Below are 19,680 nucleotides of genomic sequence, written 5' to 3'. Positions count from 1 at the left end.
TTCCAAAAGCAGTTGGTGTCGACAAGTTCTTAAAAATTAAATCGGCTATTCTTCGAACTTGGAAGTGCGAGAATTGGAAAGGAGCTAGACTACTAGCCTTGACATTCTTTTTAAGAGATATATAAAATATCTACAAAAAATGTTTTGCTTTAGACTTTCTGGTTTATTGAAAGACATTTGATTATTTATACTTCATATGCAACTAAAATGTTCCGATTGGCATTCCTGGAAATCGGATAAAAATATTTAACATTGTCTTTTCTATTATCAGATTTTTCAATTTCATAATTTTGTAGTTAACCACCGATAGCTTTGGAACCCAATATTAGAAGAAATAAATTCTTATGTGACCCTTAAGTTAAAAAATAAATAATAAAATTCACCTATGCAGTGATGCGAATTTAATAACCGATTAATTTTACGGAAGTTCATTTTCAATTATTGTCACGAAATAATTGTATTTTATACCTCATCCGTTGAGTATGGTAATCTGTGTGTGGATAAACAAAACAGGCAAAAAAAAAAAAAAAATGTTACATGATTTTTATCTTTTGGACGTGACCGTCAACGAGCTGGAAAATATATGCACCGATTAAGGATATAAAAAAATACACTGTATCCAAATAAATGGCAGCGGTTCAAGTTAAAATAATCTTTTTGACGAAACAGCTGTTTTCTTTGTATATTGAGGGAAAATCAATTGAATAAAAATGCCTCTTTATTTAGATAGGAAAAAAAAAAAAAAATCATAACCTACAAATTGGGCAACATAAACATCTTCATTGAGCTTTTTTATTTAAATTTGTTATATGAACATTCATATAGACTTAATTCTAATAAGCAGGAGTTTTCTTGCGCAGTTCCAAAATATTGCACGTTTGTTGTTTAGTTTTGTCTCACTGTAGAGAAAGTCCAATTTGAATTTTGGAACAACCCTTTAAATGCGGATAGAAATATACAATTTTGATTCAACGACAAATAATGAATTTATATTCATTTAGCTTGGCTCTATTTTAAATTATTGTTCCCATGTGGACGGAATGAGATAAAAACCGATATTCAGTCCTTTAACTAATTTGATTTTAGTGATAAAAACATTAGCTAAAATATTAGAATTATTATTATAAGTATTTAACATAAAAATCTAAATTACGTCCATCTAATTCATTTTGTTTTTAAATTATCATATTTATACAGAAAAAAGATGGACCAACAGAAATTTATTGATGCATACCGATAATTTCGCCCAATGCTGCCAAAAGTAACGTTATACAGTACACTCCCGATTATCCGCGGATAACAAAAATCGCGGATAATCCGAAAAAAGCTAAAAACGGGTATAGCAAAAGAGAAAACAGGCATTCCAACTTTGAAAAATCGTTTTATGTACATTAAAACGTAAAATAAACAGCAGGAAATGTTTAATTAACGCTTAATATTTTAGTATATCACTCAAAACTAACTTAAAATGCATTTTGTTAATGAAAACAGAAAAGTGCTTTGGAGGCGTCAAGGATACACAGAAAAATTAATACATATGTACTATTTAATACTGTAATGTATTATGTAATTGCAAAAGCATAACTGTAAAACTGCACCTTTTTGAAGAAATCAAAGGAAAAAAGAAAACAACAGGCGCGGATAATCGGGAGTCTACTGTACTATTAGAACAGTAACAAAATCTAATCATCAAAAATATATGCAAGACCCCTTATTATTTCTCAAACCGAAACATATAAATCAATAGGCTCTCTCTCCTAAGTAACGGTTGAATAATTTCAATAAACTTAGGTTATAATACTTTTTGATTGATTTAATCATCAGTAAGGGTATGACATTGATTTGCCGCTTACTTTCCTTTTCAATGATGTGCAATATTAAATAAATTATATAAATGTTATGCTGCAATGTTTTCAGCGTTTATATTGCATATTGAAAAACTGTTACATTTTTGTATTAATAATCAGTCCTGAATTTTTGTAATGTTGCTCTATTTTACACTCTTGCATAATAATTTTAATTTTTTTTTTTTTTTTTTTTTAGGAGTAAAACCTGAGTGTGGATTATCCGGCGGTGAGAAAAAAAGAATCAACATAATGTGCGAGTTGATGAGTGATGCACCGATTCTGCTGATTGATGTAACTTGATTTTTAAGTTCTTTTAAAGTTATAAGGTTTTACGATGTTTAGCATCAATCGAAAACTTGGTAGCAATTCGGAATTTATTCAATATACCAGCCGTATATCATCCCTTCGGCTATGTATTCAGTAGTGGAAAAAGTACCAGATGCGCTAGTCAATAATTCTTAATATTTCTTGGGAGAAAAATAACATACTTTTTGAAAGTACACTCCGTATATAGTTATATTATAGTTAAATTTTTAATAAAATACATCTGCAATGAGAAAAATTGCATATATTTCACTCTGGGGGCTTGGGCATTATAAATTTAAACAAAAAAATTAAAAAGGCAGATATGAATTCGTTCGTTTAATTTACTTAAAATAGCGTACAATTTATTGTACAATTGCTGAATACAAAATGGTATTACCATGCATTTATTAAAACTAATTTTTATTGAAATTATATTTATTTTATTCAATAAAATTACAGATTCCAGTATTAATTATATATTCCTGTTCTTAATCATCCTAAATAAATTAAAATGTGGTGAAAAAATTATAATTAACATTTTAGTTTAAAAATTGTTTTTAAATGCTTTTACTTGATCTGAAATGTTTCATGAAATGTTTTTGTTTAACTTGAAATGTAGCATGAAATCTCGTTTCTCGCCCATTTCTAAATATCATAGAATTTTGAAATTTTGTATCATTATTTACTCTAGATTATATTACAATATTTTTAAAATGGAGCTTTTAATTTTCGATTAATTTAATTAAATTTACATTTAATACGTGTGGTGCCATCTATTAGTTACTTTGTGAAGTATTTAGATTTCACTAATATTTATTAGCATAGATTATAAGACTTAGAATATCAGATTATCACTTTTAGTGCAGTAGTAAAAAGTAATAAATATTTATAAGCCTAATATTTTATACTTGATCAGAAATCATGGTAATGAAATTAAAATACTATTAAAGCATGCACAAATAATACTTATGGGTAACGTTAAAAATTTACACGTCTCTTTGAAATTTCCTTTTACATAAAATATGCCTATTAGAAATGGTTCTGTTTTGATACTTATATTTTTGATGAATTAAGGTTAGGGATCTAAATTTCATCTGTCTACCTTTAAGACGTTTTTGAGCAATCGCGTTCACGGGAAATGTTACCTTTCAAAAATGTTACTTTGTTCAGTAACTGACAAAAGACAGACATAAGACCAAAACAAATCTGTTTTACGAACTCTTGTTAGTCCTGAAATCTCGGGTTCAAAACTTTTGGTGATTCGCTTTGTGTAAGAAAAATTAAGTAGTGATTAGTGCATGGCATACGTATTGTTATACATATTATTTATATTGCATATTGTTCTTACCACGCTTATAAGCTAAATAAATTATAAATGGCACGCGATTTCAGTCTTATTATCCGATTTTTCTTTTCAGGAGCCAACTACCGGCTTGGATTCTCATAATGCCTTAAACTTAATCAAATGTCTGAAAAGGATAGCTGTGAAGCATCATAAAACTATAATACTTACAGTGCACCAACCGTCTTCCCAGATTATGAAACATTTTGATAAGTTGCTTCTTGTGAGTGACGGAGAGGTAATTACATTAAAGATATTTTTTTTATTATTATATAGTCGCCTTTGGCGATTAGCTGTTTCATCGGGAATATTAGTTATATTTCCTTACAGTTAAATAGTTGATATATTTTCATATCTAGGATTCTGTCAAATTGTCCGCTTTTGTTTTTATTCTGCGCATGCTCTGTTCATTGAGTACAAGAACATTTTTAATGGAGATCAATTCATAGCTTCATAACTATTATTAAAAATGTAAATGTCCGCTTCAACCATCTTTTAACTTCCGCTTTCATTCATTTGGAAAACTGCACAGTTTATTAACAGAATCCTTCTTCTTCAGAGCAACAATGTAATCTTTAAAAATTTACATGACTATCAAATTCTTAATTATCATTAAAGAAACTTTTTTTTAGCATTTTAAGGGGATGTAAAAAATCATATTTGTGCTGTAATATTTTTGAAATTTATCGCTGAAAAACGGCTTGAATTTGACTTTTATTTTTTATTAACCAAAATTTCAAAAAAATGCAAGGTGCACATTTTCACCTTTACTAATTTGATTTACTTCTAAATGTCATTCATCAGGGATGCGATCAGCATTCAATAGAGCTGATAGTAAAACTTTCCTACGATGGAATTAACTGTGCTGGAAAGTAATATCACAGACTCGCAACACAATTTACCAACTCTACAATGTTGGTTTAATTTATAATCCAATTTAATGTGTAAATCTCTCCAAATTAAATACCGTCTGCTTGTTGGCTAACGTAATTACAATGGCATTTTGGGAATAAAATTAAGCAATTAAATAAATGAATAAGACAGCAAATACTGACTGAATCATTATCATACAAGGTAATCCTTGAACTAAATTTTTTTTAGGAAAAATAATGCTGTTATTTTTTTACGATAATGGAGACAATAATAATTACACCTCAAACGAATGAATTATTTATTTTATCTTAAAATGCTGAATATATCCCAATTTTCCTGTTGAATATTGGATGAATTTAAAAGTTAAATAACTGTATCAAATTTTGACTGTAATATTCTCATAGATTTATTACAATAAACTAGATGCACGCTTGTTAAAAAGCTGTTTTATTCACCTTTTTTATTTATTTTATTAGTGTATGAATGCATGCCTTTTTTCTTGATTGTATAAAAAATATTCCAGAATCTCCAATTAACGCTATTAGAGTATTTGACTTTTAATTTACATTTTTGTTTTATAGGTGGCCTATTTCGGGAGGGTCAACGACGTATTAGAAACGATGCGAAAGCTGGATTTGATAATGGAGTCGAATTATAATATAGGCGACTTTTTACGTAATTATCCTTGTTGACTTACATTACATTACATTTTTATTACATGAACATTTTTTTTTTTTTTGCTTATACTAGGCACTAATGCTATTTTATACTATTTATATTATTTATATGTTCTATGCTACTATTGCTTATTCAAATGTGGATAAAGTTAATGGGATCACGATAAATGTTCAATTTATCTTTGTTTGAAACTGAGAAAGTATCTTAAAAATGAGCATATGAAGAGAAAACAATTTTTAATCAAAAAATGGAAATAGTAAAATTTCAGTTTAAATATTTATCAGTTTTAATAAACACATAATTGATAAACAGTTCAATAAACATTATTTTTAATTTTTAAAAAATCATTTCAATTATTTTAATAAACAGAGTGCCGAGCTTTGAATAGGACAATGAATAGATTAAACATGAACAGTAAGTTTTTGTCAACTGCAACTTTTTTTATATTATTGATTATATTAAGGAATGAAAAGGCTTTCGAGTTATTTCCTTCTGAATAATCGAAACTCGTGTTGCGAATGTACTCAGCACAGGCCAAAAATTAGCAATAATCCAAAAAAGTACTAAAATTAGCAATAATCCAAAAAAGTAATAAAATTAGCAATAAAATCTCTATAGAAGTGAACTCATTGAAACATACGAGTTAATAATGCTAAAATAACTTACTTAGTATAAGTTGTGATTTCTGCAACCTTTTAAGGTTATCGACTTGATCAACCTTGTATAGGCCATACTATTATTGGCAACGAGAATTGCCCTCCCCCCACAACAAATCAAAACTCATTTACCTAAATATATTGTTTTCCCATATTGGAGCTTTTAATAATTTAAGTTATTTTATTGCTACACTATATTTTGGCCTTGATATTATAGCCCCTTTTGTTAACCCCCCGAGATTTCCAAACTGTGGATTGCGACCCACTGATGGAAGCGAATCAATTTTTCGAATACCTGATAAGATTTTGAATATATACCTTCCCGACACTGCAAATGGGGATATACTATGTGGTAGCATCACGACAAAAGGAAGCGCAATATGGAAAGAATCGACTCGTGTCAGCTTAGACCTCATCTATTTAATCAAACTTAATCAACACGTTCAAATCAGACAGAAGATGAAGTGTGTTGCGATGTTTAAAATGCTATTTTATGGGGACACCCTTTTACTGTGGTTTGGAATATAAAATTAATTTTCTATTAGAGCTAGCTTAGTCATATTTCAAATATATCTAAGTTATGGGGTTAATAAATGCAATAATTTAAGATATCTCTATAGTTTTATAGTAAAATTTTAATGTAAACAACAATATGGAACTTGTATTTCTTATAAAGAATTTACTGCAATATTCTTTTTACCTAAAATTATTATATTGTTAATATCCTTTTAGTTGAGTTGTTGTATACAGAAAACAAAAGCAAGATGATTGAAGCGGCAAGACGGTAAGTTTTTTTAATTTTAATTTTAAAATTAAATCATTAATATTTTCATTAATATTTTTAACTATTGAAAAAAGTTTCATTTATATTAAAATTATTTCATTGTTTTTGTACTAACATATCTCCATATGTGTAAATTTAGGAAAATTTTTGTAATGAAGATTATGTCTGTATCAATTGGTTATATAAAATTGTCTTATTAATATTTAAATTATGTCTGCATCAGTCATAATGGTTTTAACAAAATTGCAGAATATACTATATAATTTAGTGGATAGATTCAGTCAGTATTGCTTATTTTGTATAAATTCGTAATGAAGACTATTGAAAACGAAAACTTAATTCTTGAATGCAAATATAATTACATTTCTTTTTTGAACTTAAGAAAAATTTATATCTTGCCCGTCCGTGCGAAGAAGTCGAGATTTCTCAAGTCAGTGCGGTATATACAAAGGGAAATACTTGTTTAATCGACTAATTGTAGATTATTTCAATATCCCTCGCTGAATAAAGCTTTAAATCTCAAATTACTATCTCTGGACTTGAGCGCCAGTATTTTCAGAATAACTCTAAATCATAGCTATTCATTTAATTCATGCACATACTTTTATACTTGCAAAAATATACTCGATTTTGATGCAAGTAATTTTCACATTTCTGAAATCTTAACTGTTACTGAAGTACAACCGACTGTTTGAATGAAATGAAAGATTATACATTGGACGATGGGGTAATGTGATATTTTAAAGACGAATATCTTTTTATCTACAGCTCTAAACGGCCGGTGAAACAAAGGGTGCATGCCAGGTGCTTTTCTTTCTTTCTTGAGATTTATTGACTGTAGATGCATGCAACTGTTTGGTTTTCAGCTATTCAAGAGAACCATTGGCTTGCTCTTCATTCTGGGTTCTTTCCAATAATATCTAAAAATAGATCTAATTAGTTCATTCAGTAGTAGGCAGGAAAATTTTCCTCAAAGGTGTGATGCAACTTAAAAAAAATGTTTATAAATGTTTGTACATTTATTCCATTGATTTCCTTATTAAAAAAGGGGGAAATTAATTTAAAGGTTCATTTACTATTTCCTAAAATTTTAACCGTTGTATTTTTTTTTCCCTATGATATAAAATGAGAAGCATTATTATTATTTTTTTAATTTTACACCAAGGCTTGGTGTTTTTAAAAACCAAAAATATGGTATTGTTCTATCATCAATTTCATGACAATTTTGCTAGTCGTGTGATGACAGCCATACGAAGGCTTTAGTTCTTACCTTTGTAAGATTGCAAAGAAAATTACTTAATAGAAAGTCTGTGCAGGGAGAAATTGACTCTTTTCATCCTAGCCATGTTGGATCTTAATTGTTGTTACTTATATACAAATCAGATACAAAATTTATGGTCATGCTGAGCATCTACATTACTGTCAATATTTTCAAAAATGTTGTATCCATCTGATATTTTAATTTTAAGAAATGTTGAAAAAGCCCACAGTTCTTTATTGTTAATCTTTTAAAAATTGACTTAATTTTTTTTGGTTTACTAACTTTTTCATTTTAATCATTATTTCTATGCTTCTGTCAATTCCAAAAAGGTGTAATTTTATTATAGAAGATGTAGTGCAAATACAGAAAAAAAACATTTAAAATTTTGAAGGACTTTTTTTCAATAAAAACTTTATAAAACAGAAAAAAATACTGTGCTTAGAAAATACACAGCTTATGAGTGCGTACTTATACAAAGGTGCTTAATTTTTGGGGCTTGAATGCTTCAAAAGTGCTTAAAAGTACTTAATTTTTTGAATCAGTTTTCCACTACGCATCCTGCAAACTTTTTCAGTTGTTTTCAAGCTGAATGAAATTTTTAAAAGCAGTCCAAATATAATTTTTTTTTTATTATGGAGTGTGAATTTTAATGATGAATATTGTTGAATGAATGAAATGATAAATAAAACCATTTTTTTTAATTCTTATTTTTTAGGAAATATGAAGAGGAAGCAACTGCAAATGGGATCATCCCTAAAATAAATGGGAACAACATCTCTACTTTGAATATGAAAGTATTAGTTGCTGATGGCAACATAACTAAAGAACTCGTAAAAACTCAAGGTAATGAGAATATCAAAAAATGTAAACAAAGGCATTATGATCATAAACACTAATAACTCACAAAGATTAACTCGATCTTTGGTGAATAAATTAATTTCCAGATAGAACTACCCAAAGGCTATGTAACCCCCTGAGGGGCGCCTTGTAATTGAGGATGAAAAGTTTCCCGCATGGTGGTTGACTCTCGCCACCCTGGATGATACGTGAAAAGGTAGGAGTCTAGCTCCTTTCATCGATGATGGGATGTACTTCCTTAGGGAAGTGTTGTACCGTGGCCGGTGATGGTTCTTAAGACTCAACCACAGTTCCCCCAGCGTTGCTGTAGCGGTGGTCCGGTCATTCAGTGTTTTTTATCCCAGTGCCTTCGACGTGAGTAGGAGAGTCAATGATATGACTGACCCAAAGGCTATATCGTTAAGTGACAAAAAAAAGTTATGAATATTGTTAAAGAAACACTTAAATTTCATTTTTTTAGGTTTGTGATTTAAACTATATAAATTAGACGATTTTGACAGTCATAGTGATTAAGCAGACAGAATTCGCCTTATTAATAGATACGGAAATTAGGGATTCCAGATAGATTTGGGTGACAATTACCCCTGAGAACGATTAAAATATTGCTTCAGGATTTTTTTCAGATGAAGGTTGGTTTGATAACTGGTTTTTGCAGTCTCAATTATAGATTAATACTGACACTTGATTGTATCTGATGTAGACGATAATTTTGTTCCTTTGTCAGAATGAAATCTGGTACTCGATTGTGTCCGTTCTCATACTTGCGCCAAGATTGATGCGAATTGTGCCAAACTAGAATTTCCTTTTTTTGTGGAATGGTTTAATGATATCTTGGCAATGGTTAATAGATGGATAAGTAGAGGAAAGGAAATGCTTTGATATAATTAAGTATATAATAAAGTCGGGGACTCAATGGTATATGTACCAAATGACAGTGGAGTTAGGGACAATGGGCATGGATGAAATATATATATTTAATTAGAAAAATAACACAAAGCGTGTTCATAGTATTGCCATGGAATGACTCTGAATTTGGCTAAATCTATTTAAAAGTTTGTATCATATTGATGTAGTACTAAGCGTTTAAAAACGAATGATGTCAAGGAATTTATTAATCGATATCATATTCGAATCTTAAAATTAATACTTGGTACCCGATACTATTCGTGTGAATCGGTTTTGCGTATCTGGTACAAAGATATCTAATTATTACAGTATCAACCAACCCCATTTTAGTTGATTTAAGTACATTAAATTTGTAAAATTGCTACATAATAAAAGAATTGATTCATTTTTGAGATTATTGATGATCGCATACCACAGATATCAAGAGCACTCACTGACAAATCATAATCAAATGCTTAATCTTAGAAACTTGTACTTTTAAGGCTTATAAATCATTTCGTTATATCAAACTGATATTTACTGTCCATTGTTTAAGAAGATCATGACATCGCTTAATTTCCTGAAATGCCTGCGATTATCAAGCAGTGTTCACACGAGGCCAACTATTTCATGCAAAAGAACATCACGTGACCCCAATGGAACAGTGGCAAATGGTTGTTTTATCAGAACAGTCATTGTCCCATTTCGATCAAGTGATCTTCCTGAGGTAGGCGTGTCTCCCATTACATACAGTATTGGCCTCGTGTGAACGCTGCTTTAGAAAATAAACAATCTTAAAAATACTGTTTGTACTAATAACGAATTATTATTTGCAGACTCAGCAACAGAATCTGGCCAAGATTCAGGTAGGTCTTCCATGTTCTCCAGCACCGGTAATAGTTCCGTATCCAGCCATGAAGACAACTTGGACTACAACAGATGGCCAGTTCCGTTCTGGGAACAGGTTTCTATTCTGACGAGGCGGCAATTAATTTCTAGCGCAATAGGATATTTGACTACGTGGAACCTTGCTCATACACTTATATTAACTATTCTGCAGTGTGCCATTTGGTTCCAAATAGAAAGGACAGAAGAAAATATTCCCACCATAGATGGATATGTAAGGATCTTTTCTTTTCTTTTCAACATAATTTAAAATTTCTAGTGCATCGAACTACTTACATCTACATGCATATTACATCTACATACACATATCTGGATTTTTTTTTCTCAAAAAAGCCATCATTTCTATTCCTGAATAATTTATATTTTTCTAAATCAACTGAAATCCGGATCATTTGAAAGAGTTTCTAGATTTTCTTTTAGTCAATATTATGACCTTATCTTTTCACTAGAAGGCAATTGTTGGGATTGATATTCCGCCCCATAACAAATTAGTTCTCATTTAATGATGGTTTCTAAGGGGAAACTCTGACATTACCTGTCAATAAATAGCTTTATATTGTTTGCTAACGAATTTTAAAACCCTTCGTGCTTTTGCGTTTGTGTTGGAATGTGTTTAATTCGGTAAAATAAAGGTGAGAGTAAAGAGGAAAAGAGGAGTTTACACTTAATAATGGAGCAAATGGCGTACATCCTTTCGTGTGTCACCCCTTAGTGAAATAGAATTGCCAAAAAGTTGTCGTCTCGGAATACTATACTAGTAAAGGAAATGTGAATTAACACCTGAAAACTGATTACCTTTCTGAAGTGTCCAAAGAAAATAAAAAACATTTATCTGAGCGATTAGCTAGCAACATATGCATATGCCTGGTGTACACATCGATTTTTCAAACATATGTGGTAAATACGACCCCGCACCGATGCCATAGAAATTCAGCACATACATGTCCAAGAAATAACAAATTCGGATGTCGTTAAAGAATACATATTGGTGAAAGTGTATTGCATTTGCTTAGCTAATATACAAAGAAATGCAGAAGATACTGAGTACACGCGCTTACTGATTTAAGCTTTACCAGCGTTTGTCTTTATATAATTCCTTTTTGCATCTATGTATGATTAATTTGTTTCAATTACATACAATTGAATGTATCATCATTTGAGATTTCGGGAAAAAGTGTCACAAAATGTATAGAGGACCCAGTTTATCACTACCTGTAATTAGCCCCAATTATGAATTTAGTAATTTTTTTTTATTTGTAATCTTTTCTTATATAATTCTGTTCTACAAAAATTGAAATAAATAAATTCCAGTGCATTTAATAAATTCTTAAATTTTTCCTTAAGTTTTTCGTTTTAGCTTTTTTTTTTCATTTGATCAGTATATTTAAAAAAAAAAATTATAAAAACTAAAATATGAAACTCTTATTATTAATTTCATTATATTTCCAGATATTCTTCGAACTATTTATATGGACTTTATCTGCGACATTCGAAGCTTTATATTCTTGTAAGTATAATTTCAATTCTTCCTGGAATTTATAGTTCTTAACTAAAATACTGTTCGAATCAGTTGGGACAAATGGGGGGAGGCTACGATTTTTTCAAAAATCTTAGCTTTTAATTATTGCATATGTTAAGTAGACTGCTATATCTATATTAGTACGGAGTATGTCCTCCATTAGCAGAACGGACCTCTTCACGTCTTCGCATTGACTCCACTAGTATAACGAACATGTTCTTGACTGAAAAAACCCCCCAAAACATCTATTTAGAAGGGTATTTTACAATCTGTTGGATATGATCTGGTCGCAGAGTTAACATTTCAGAATCGTATTTTTGGCCCATGTATCGCCCAATCGTATTTTGGCCAAATTTTTCATCATTTTCTGAGTTGGAAATTTTTTCCTCTGTCTTTTGCAGTACGACTAACTTTCAGAAGCCTTTTCCGTACAGTTTTGAAGCACTCACTTTCATCACCATAATCCCATAAATTCGAAGGTCTGTGCTTTCTTTTTCGGGTTTATTTTGCTATTTCTTACCAGAATTTTATCGGTTCTTGGACTAGTTTTCCATTTGTGGCCACATTTTCCTTTTCTTTTTAGAGACGATGAAAAAAACATTGAAACGTTCTTAAAATTCTTGAAGCACTTGATTTTTCCCACAACGATTGCCGTGCTATATCTCTCGGTCATAGAAGTATGTTTACTGTGGGCAATTATTTTAAAACGCTTTCTCGGAGTAATTTGCATCTTTGAACAAGCGAAAGTAACACTTGTTACCCTGAAAGCAAAATTTTAACCACCATCTGCCATGCTGAAAGGCTTACGACTGAACTACTGATATACTAAAACCAGTCAAAAGTAACCAAGAACATTTCATAAGAAAGTATATTTCCACCACCTTTGAAAACTTTGCCCAAACATTTATGAAGAAAAGCCGATTCCAACAAAGTGGATAATAAGAATTCGGTAAAAGTGAAATGTAAAATTAATTGAATAAGAGCCTGTAGGCCAAAATCTGTCAGCTTAGTTTGAATCTTCTTATAAAAGGAACATTTGGATTCATACTTACATTTGGACTGGAATTAAAACTAGCTTAAGAAGGATTTGAATTCATAATATTCTTTTAAAATATAAAAATGTCTTCTTATAAATTAAATATATTTTTATTGGTAATATAATTCAAACCATGGTACTATACAATCCATCAAAAAACATGGATATTTCTAATTTTTCTGAAACTAATTATCGCATAGAAAACTTCCTGTCACTGAAGAAATGTTTCCCATAAATTGATGAAATATTTTTTTCAAGCAAGAAATCACAAGTTTTTAAAAAAAAACCCGCAACGTCTGAGTTTGAATTCATATTCAAATTCTCTAGATTAAAATAGTTCGAATACATACAAAATTTCTCGATTTTGAGTTAACGGTTGACGAAACAACTGAAATTTTGAATTCTTAATATCAAATGGAAGTTCCGTTTTTATGAAATATTTCAAGATATAATAAATCTTTGATAATAATTCTTATTTTACATGGAAATACTCAATGAACACGATAAAATTTTTCAGTTTTAAAATATGGAAGTTTATTTTAACTTATGTATTTTCAAATCTATAAGTTAAAAAAATTTTTAATAGAAACTCACAGAAATTTTGAAGGAATAATTATAGTCAAAGTGACACGAGCTCTATATAATGGCCTCGGCGATCCAGGTAGAAATGAATGTATAAATATAAAAATGAAATATAAATTTAGGGTATATTTAAGAAATGATGGAAATATAATGATGTAACCAGAGAAAAATGTAAATATGTATATGGGCGCCTTATCTCAATACAGTTATATTTTTATAAGGAAGTCCTCTCTTGTAATGGAATGAAATTTTTTAAAAATTTAGTTTTTATTCATTGTCAGGGTAGTTTTTGACGAACTTTACAAAACTTGCTGAGACCATGGGGATTCCAATATATGAAAGTTGTTTACATTTTAAGCAAATATTATAATGTTATTTTACATTTTATAAATTTATTCTTTTGAACATATATTTTTTTCCTTTCATATTTATGTATTTCATACAAGCACTTGCAGAATTCGAGGTATTTCTTTTATTTGTATATATGAATAGAGTTCGTAGAGAAGTCGCAAATGACTTTAGTTCCATAAAACTTACAGTGAAACTGAAATTCAAAACAAAACATTTAGCTAATCTAATAATTTTTTCAACAGTTTCCACCGAGCGTTCTGTCATTAATAGAGAAAGACAATCTGGGATGTATCGTCTGTCCGCCTATTATTTTTCCAAAATGATTTCAGAATTGCCAGTCATCATATCGCGACCCTTATTTTCCCATATCGTTACATCCTTATTTCTTGGAGAAAGAAATTGTACAGTCGTATTAGTCCAATTGGCATTGCTTCTGCTCTGTGCACTTACTTATCAGGTAAGTTGATGACAATTTCTGTTACTATTGATGTTCCATTTGCACAGATAATCATATAAATATTTTGCCCACTTTAATTACTAAACCAACACTACAACACTCAAGAGAACACTCGCTAAAGAAACAGGTTACTGTAGGAAGAGTTCATTTCGCATAGGTAGAAATTCATTCAAGTTTCTTACATTAGTACGTTTAGCGCCAAATTGGCGATATCTGGTGTTATTATATTTAATTTTTGAAAACAAATTCGAAAAATAATTCACTAAGTTGAAAATTATTTGAATACTCTGAATATGGAAAGTATCCGATATCCCTGTCATATGTATACAAAGAATAATGCAAATCAAATAGAAAAACTGATCAATTATTTGTATGTCTAACGAATTGCACAAGAAGAAAAATAATTAAGAAATCTGAAGTCGAATCATGCATGACAAAATCATATCATTTGTTTTCAATTTATTTAAGTAATTAATATAAACCTCCGGAGCAAACTCGAAGCAATGTTTAATTTAACATAAAAACAATAGAATAATTAATCGTAATTATTTAATTTTTATAAAAGATTATATTCTAATAGAAAGTAAAATGCTCATTGTTAAATATGACTGAATCTTTTCGAAATTTATATTTATTTTTTCTGAAGTATATGCTATTTGCCGAAACATAAAATTAACAATTACTATACTATCAATTTTTAGATTTAAAAAATCTAACTTTGATTTGTAACTCATTTTCAATATGCACAAGCTTTCTGCAACATGATTAATTTCGCAAAGTTTATGTATAAAAGTATTCTGAATTTTAGATTTTATAGCTTCAAATTGGCGCCAATGGGGAAAAAAATCCTCAGACTTCTGTCCGATTCCTTCTATTTGAAATGTATCTTCCCTACAGAAACCTGTGTCTGTAACGAACGCCATAAACATAGACATCAAGTGTTCTCGTGATGGACACGCAGTACATTTGAAATGTATCCAAATTCTTGATATATCGCCGTTATTATATCGAAATGCGAAATTTTGAGTTCAAACCGCTAGTGATCCATACAACGTTATGTGACAATAGGCAACAATCGCATTGCAAATACTAGAATTAGTTGACCTATGTGTTTTTGTACCAATAAATATCAAACTTGACAGATGGCGATTCAATGCAACACAAACAATATATTATTAGGAAGATCATAGATGTTAACTACTTTATTTACTGTTTCTCCTAGTATCTTTGTGAGCCGTGGTGGGCTGGTGGTAAAGTCTCGGTTTCGGAATCTGAGGGCTTCAGGTTCGAGACCCGATTCCGCCGAAGAACCGTCGTGTAAGCGGATCTGGTGCACGCTAAGTCCGTGGGGACCAAACGTCCTCGCCCTGATGTGGTGTGAAAGTTTGGAGAAGTGATGGTGTCAGCTGAGGTGTCGTCCTCATCTGACCGCGGTTTAGAATTACGAAGTCCGTCCTAAAATAGTCCTAATGTTGCTTTAAAACGGGACGTTAATATAACTGAACTCGTAAGCTTTGTTTATCCATATCGATATCTAAACACTTTAAACTGTGAGATTATTTAGCAATCTGAAATAAATGTCCAGAAAGTTACTGCCAATAAAAACCATCTAGGCAAAATGTCTATGTGGAGTATTTAATATATTTGGGGTATGTGATTTAACATTAAAAAAAAATTCCAATATTTCTCTTAATCGACGGTTTAATGGTGTCTTCACTCTGGGACAGGAAGATTTGGTATTCAAAATTCAGAGAGATTTTCAGATTTCACTGAAATCTGAAATTCAAAAATTGTCGTTGAAAAACAAATTCTCCTATTGTTATAGTGTGAAATCAGCTACATCACCGGGTTACGATTTTACAATAAAACTATTTGCCATCGTCCCATTACGGTCACATGACCTTCATGAAGTAGACGTAACTTACTATTGCCCACAATAGTTGGTCTTGTGTGAGCCTTGCACGACATATGCAGGTCTGGCACGTCCTGGCGCTGTTCAGTATCAATATGTGTGATATTCCCATTGTTGGTCCGAAATTGGAGCCCTGTACTATTTCAGCCTCAGTTACAAGTTCTGAAGAGAGGATGAATAAATTGCCCTTACATCACCGCAATTAAATGTATTGCAAGAATTCAACATTGTTTGACTGTACATGACCTCAATAAGATATACCTTGAAAATAGGATCTAATGCGTTTCTGGAGCAAAAATTAATACAGGAAAGAATTATATTTTCAGAGAAACACGGTGGCAAAGAGTACAGAAGGTCTACTTGTGCACATACATAAACAGGAATACATCTCTTGATTACATTTATTTGTATCTTTAGATTAGCTTAAAATAGCCTTTTAGTTATAAGCATGAGGTAACTAAAATGATATTTATAATTAAAATAAAGCAAAACAAAGTGGTAACAATTTCATCTCGTTGATCTTGAGAATGTATTGATTTTTCTCGGACAGCATTAATGTGTAGTAAAATTTATAATATCATTCCGTTAAACCTGCCCAATAGTTTATTAAAAAGAAAGCCAGATATTTTCTTTACTTCAGATGCTCTCATCAGCTGAATGAGCTATTTCTACGCCTGAATTTAAACAAAATAATGCATCTTTAAAAAAAAAATACTTTGACATTTTCTCAGATTAGTTACGGATTGCATTTTTTTTTCATTTTCAGGGTATTGGACTGCTTATTAGTAGTTTCGGTGTTGACACGAGGATATCGACAGTAATTTGCTCACTCATCTCCGTGCCCAGCCTTTTGTTTGCAAGTCACTTGGCTCAAAATCTACCTAAAGGGATTTCTTGGCTTCAATATTTATCTGTAGCGTATTACGGCTTCACAGGAATGAAAATTTCAGAATACCTGTATGGGTATCCAGTTATGTAAGTAAAGAATCGATCTTTCTTGCGACAAGGGAATTAAAAAAAAAAAAAAAAAAAAAAAAAAAACTTATTCCGATTTGCTTAATGTAGAAGATTTTTTTGATGTGTGGAAATTCTGAAATATATCGTTATAATTTCTCGATACAGAAGCAATTTCCAACATTTTCAGAGATTTATCATCAGGAAAATTTCATTGCAAGATTTATGAAACATAATAGAAATTAATAAATCATGTTTTTAAAATTATGGCTTTAGACATTGATATAAATAAATTGGATGGATATACCATTCCGACCATTTGCTTTTGACTGTATTTTAAAAAGGTCAAGTTTGGGGGGGGATATGGGTTTTCTCAAATATTTTTTTTTTTTAAAAGGAGTTAAAGTACCGCCTATATTCAAAAACAATTTTTGTCCAACAATCATTGTTTATACCTGAAACTTCATGAAATTAGTTTTTATATAAGTCTACAATAATTAGAATGAAATAGAAGAAATTTAATAGGACAACTAAAAAAAAGAACTTCAAAAAATAGTATAAATACAAACTTTCATTATAATTGAAGTCTTTGTATTTTTTTTAGGTAGGAAAATCGCTTGGAAGAATGTTATTCAAATTATTGGATAATTATTTCAATTTTGTTTTTTGTGCACATCCTTAATTTATATTTTATAATTTTGCAATTTTTTGGATTCCAACTAAAATTTCAAATTTTCCAATCAAAAAAAAAAATGAGGTTGTATTTTATCTTTTCCATTGATTCGCGCTGTCAGCAGAAAGCATTTTTTACAAATTGGGGTAGCTCATTACCTGTAACTTTTTGTAGGGAAAATTTGTTCAATAACTGAATTGTACATGACCAAAAAGGTGATACTATACAATAAGGCCTCGATAAAACTAATTTGAGGACAAATATGTCATAAAATCGAAAGACAGTTACATAATGAATTGTATTTTTAACAATAATAGTTAAAATAAGCTACTAATCAAGAAAATGTATTTTAAGTGAAAACCTATCTAAAATATCCTATCTATATCAGTATTAAAAAAAAAAACAAAGTACATCAGAAAAACAAGGAGAACCTGTCTAATTCAAGTTTCAGAATAATTTTAATTTGCAATAACTTTCGTTCATATCAAGAATTTAAAATTTAATATATGCTATCACTTTTAATTCAGTAAATTAGTTTTGAAATTTTGGCTAGATTTATTATCTAATACTTTTTTTTTTTTTTTTTATGTTTGCAGGTGTGCTGTCGGAAATTCCATTTATGATGCTTGCAGAAACGGGAATGGTACCATTCCTCCTAGTGACTTATTAAGTGGAGTAGATTCTGTTTTATCCCCTGGTTCTGCGATTTTAATACTTTCCCTTGCGCTCCTATTTTTAAGTTGGCTTACCTATCTAAGTCTGAGGTTCTACAAATCCCCTACTAGAACAAATTAAGAGATCTGTTTTAGATCGACTGCTTTGAGCAAATGTCAAAAACTTTACTTATAACATCATAATGTATTTTATATTTGACCAATTTGCTGGCTACTGCAATGAACAAATCGCCTTTCAAGGTGTTATTTTGGACTGAATATTTGAAACATAATTCAATGCCTCTTAGCCTCTGTTAGGTGTTACATAAGGAACACCGTAAATGTATTTTTCCTTAATGGCTAAGTCATGTACATATGTTTATTAATGTATTTTATTCAATTCAATTTGTTTTTAATAAACTTTAATTTTTCTGAAACGTATTTTAATTTTGAAGATTGTGATCCATTTGAAAAAAAATACTTTGCGCATAATATTCTAGTCAAGTTTAGCACACTATACGAATTCCTCTCCATGTTTCAAATGCTAAACTAATATGAATTAATATCTAAAACATTCAGTTGTTTTGAGCATCTGCATTCAAACCAGTCTCGTTCCAGTTCATGAGAAGAAAAATACCAAATTATGTATGGGGAGGATATATTCTTAACACAAATTCCACTTCATTTTGAATTCCTTTAATTTATAAGCTGATGATTTATCATTTTGCATTGCTTTTCATTCTGAATCGTAATAAGAATATATATATAAGGTCTACTGTGATACAAAATATTGTTACCAGTCACATGTAATTGGTAAATTATTATAAATATCAACAAAAGAGTATTTTTTTTTTTTCTATAAAGTCTTAAACTGAATTTACAAATTACTGACCCGCTGGAAAATGGAATCACTTGATTTCATTGAGATCTACTGATGAACTTCAAAGTTTAGTAACGTTTAAGGATTCCAAGTTGTGACGAAGGGCATAATGAAAGGTGGAGGATGGGGGGGAGTGTTTATTGACGATTATGGTCAACATTCCAGAGGGACGTTGTTAAAAATTATTTACGTATATTTAAAATTTTTAAAGATGGAAGTTAAAGAATGAAAGTAATAACTTTTTTTCGTCCTACTATTATAAGTCGA

General features: G+C 30.2%; 1 protein-coding gene across 1 annotated transcript in view; it reads left to right on the top strand.

Moving 5' to 3' along the window:
- The window catches only part of LOC129985122 (uncharacterized), a 37,298-nt gene extending 18,324 nt beyond the window's left edge, over positions 1-18,974 (top strand). The window contains exons 5-14 of the mRNA XM_056095040.1: positions 2,044-2,138; positions 3,572-3,733; positions 4,950-5,043; positions 6,435-6,486; positions 8,463-8,590; positions 10,327-10,610; positions 11,846-11,903; positions 14,127-14,341; positions 17,020-17,228; positions 18,477-18,974. Coding sequence (XP_055951015.1) covers positions 2,044-2,138; positions 3,572-3,733; positions 4,950-5,043; positions 6,435-6,486; positions 8,463-8,590; positions 10,327-10,610; positions 11,846-11,903; positions 14,127-14,341; positions 17,020-17,228; positions 18,477-18,675 — 1,496 coding nt within the window. The 3' untranslated portion in view covers positions 18,676-18,974. The remainder of the gene's footprint in view (positions 1-2,043; positions 2,139-3,571; positions 3,734-4,949; positions 5,044-6,434; positions 6,487-8,462; positions 8,591-10,326; positions 10,611-11,845; positions 11,904-14,126; positions 14,342-17,019; positions 17,229-18,476) is intronic.
- The last annotated feature ends 706 nt before the right edge of the window (positions 18,975-19,680 follow it).

Source organism: Argiope bruennichi, chromosome 9 (assembly GCF_947563725.1).
Source record: "Argiope bruennichi chromosome 9, qqArgBrue1.1, whole genome shotgun sequence".
Taxonomy (NCBI): domain Eukaryota; kingdom Metazoa; phylum Arthropoda; class Arachnida; order Araneae; family Araneidae; genus Argiope; species Argiope bruennichi.
The sequence above is the reverse complement of the archived record's forward strand: the minus strand, read 5'-3'. Positions and strand labels throughout refer to the sequence as shown.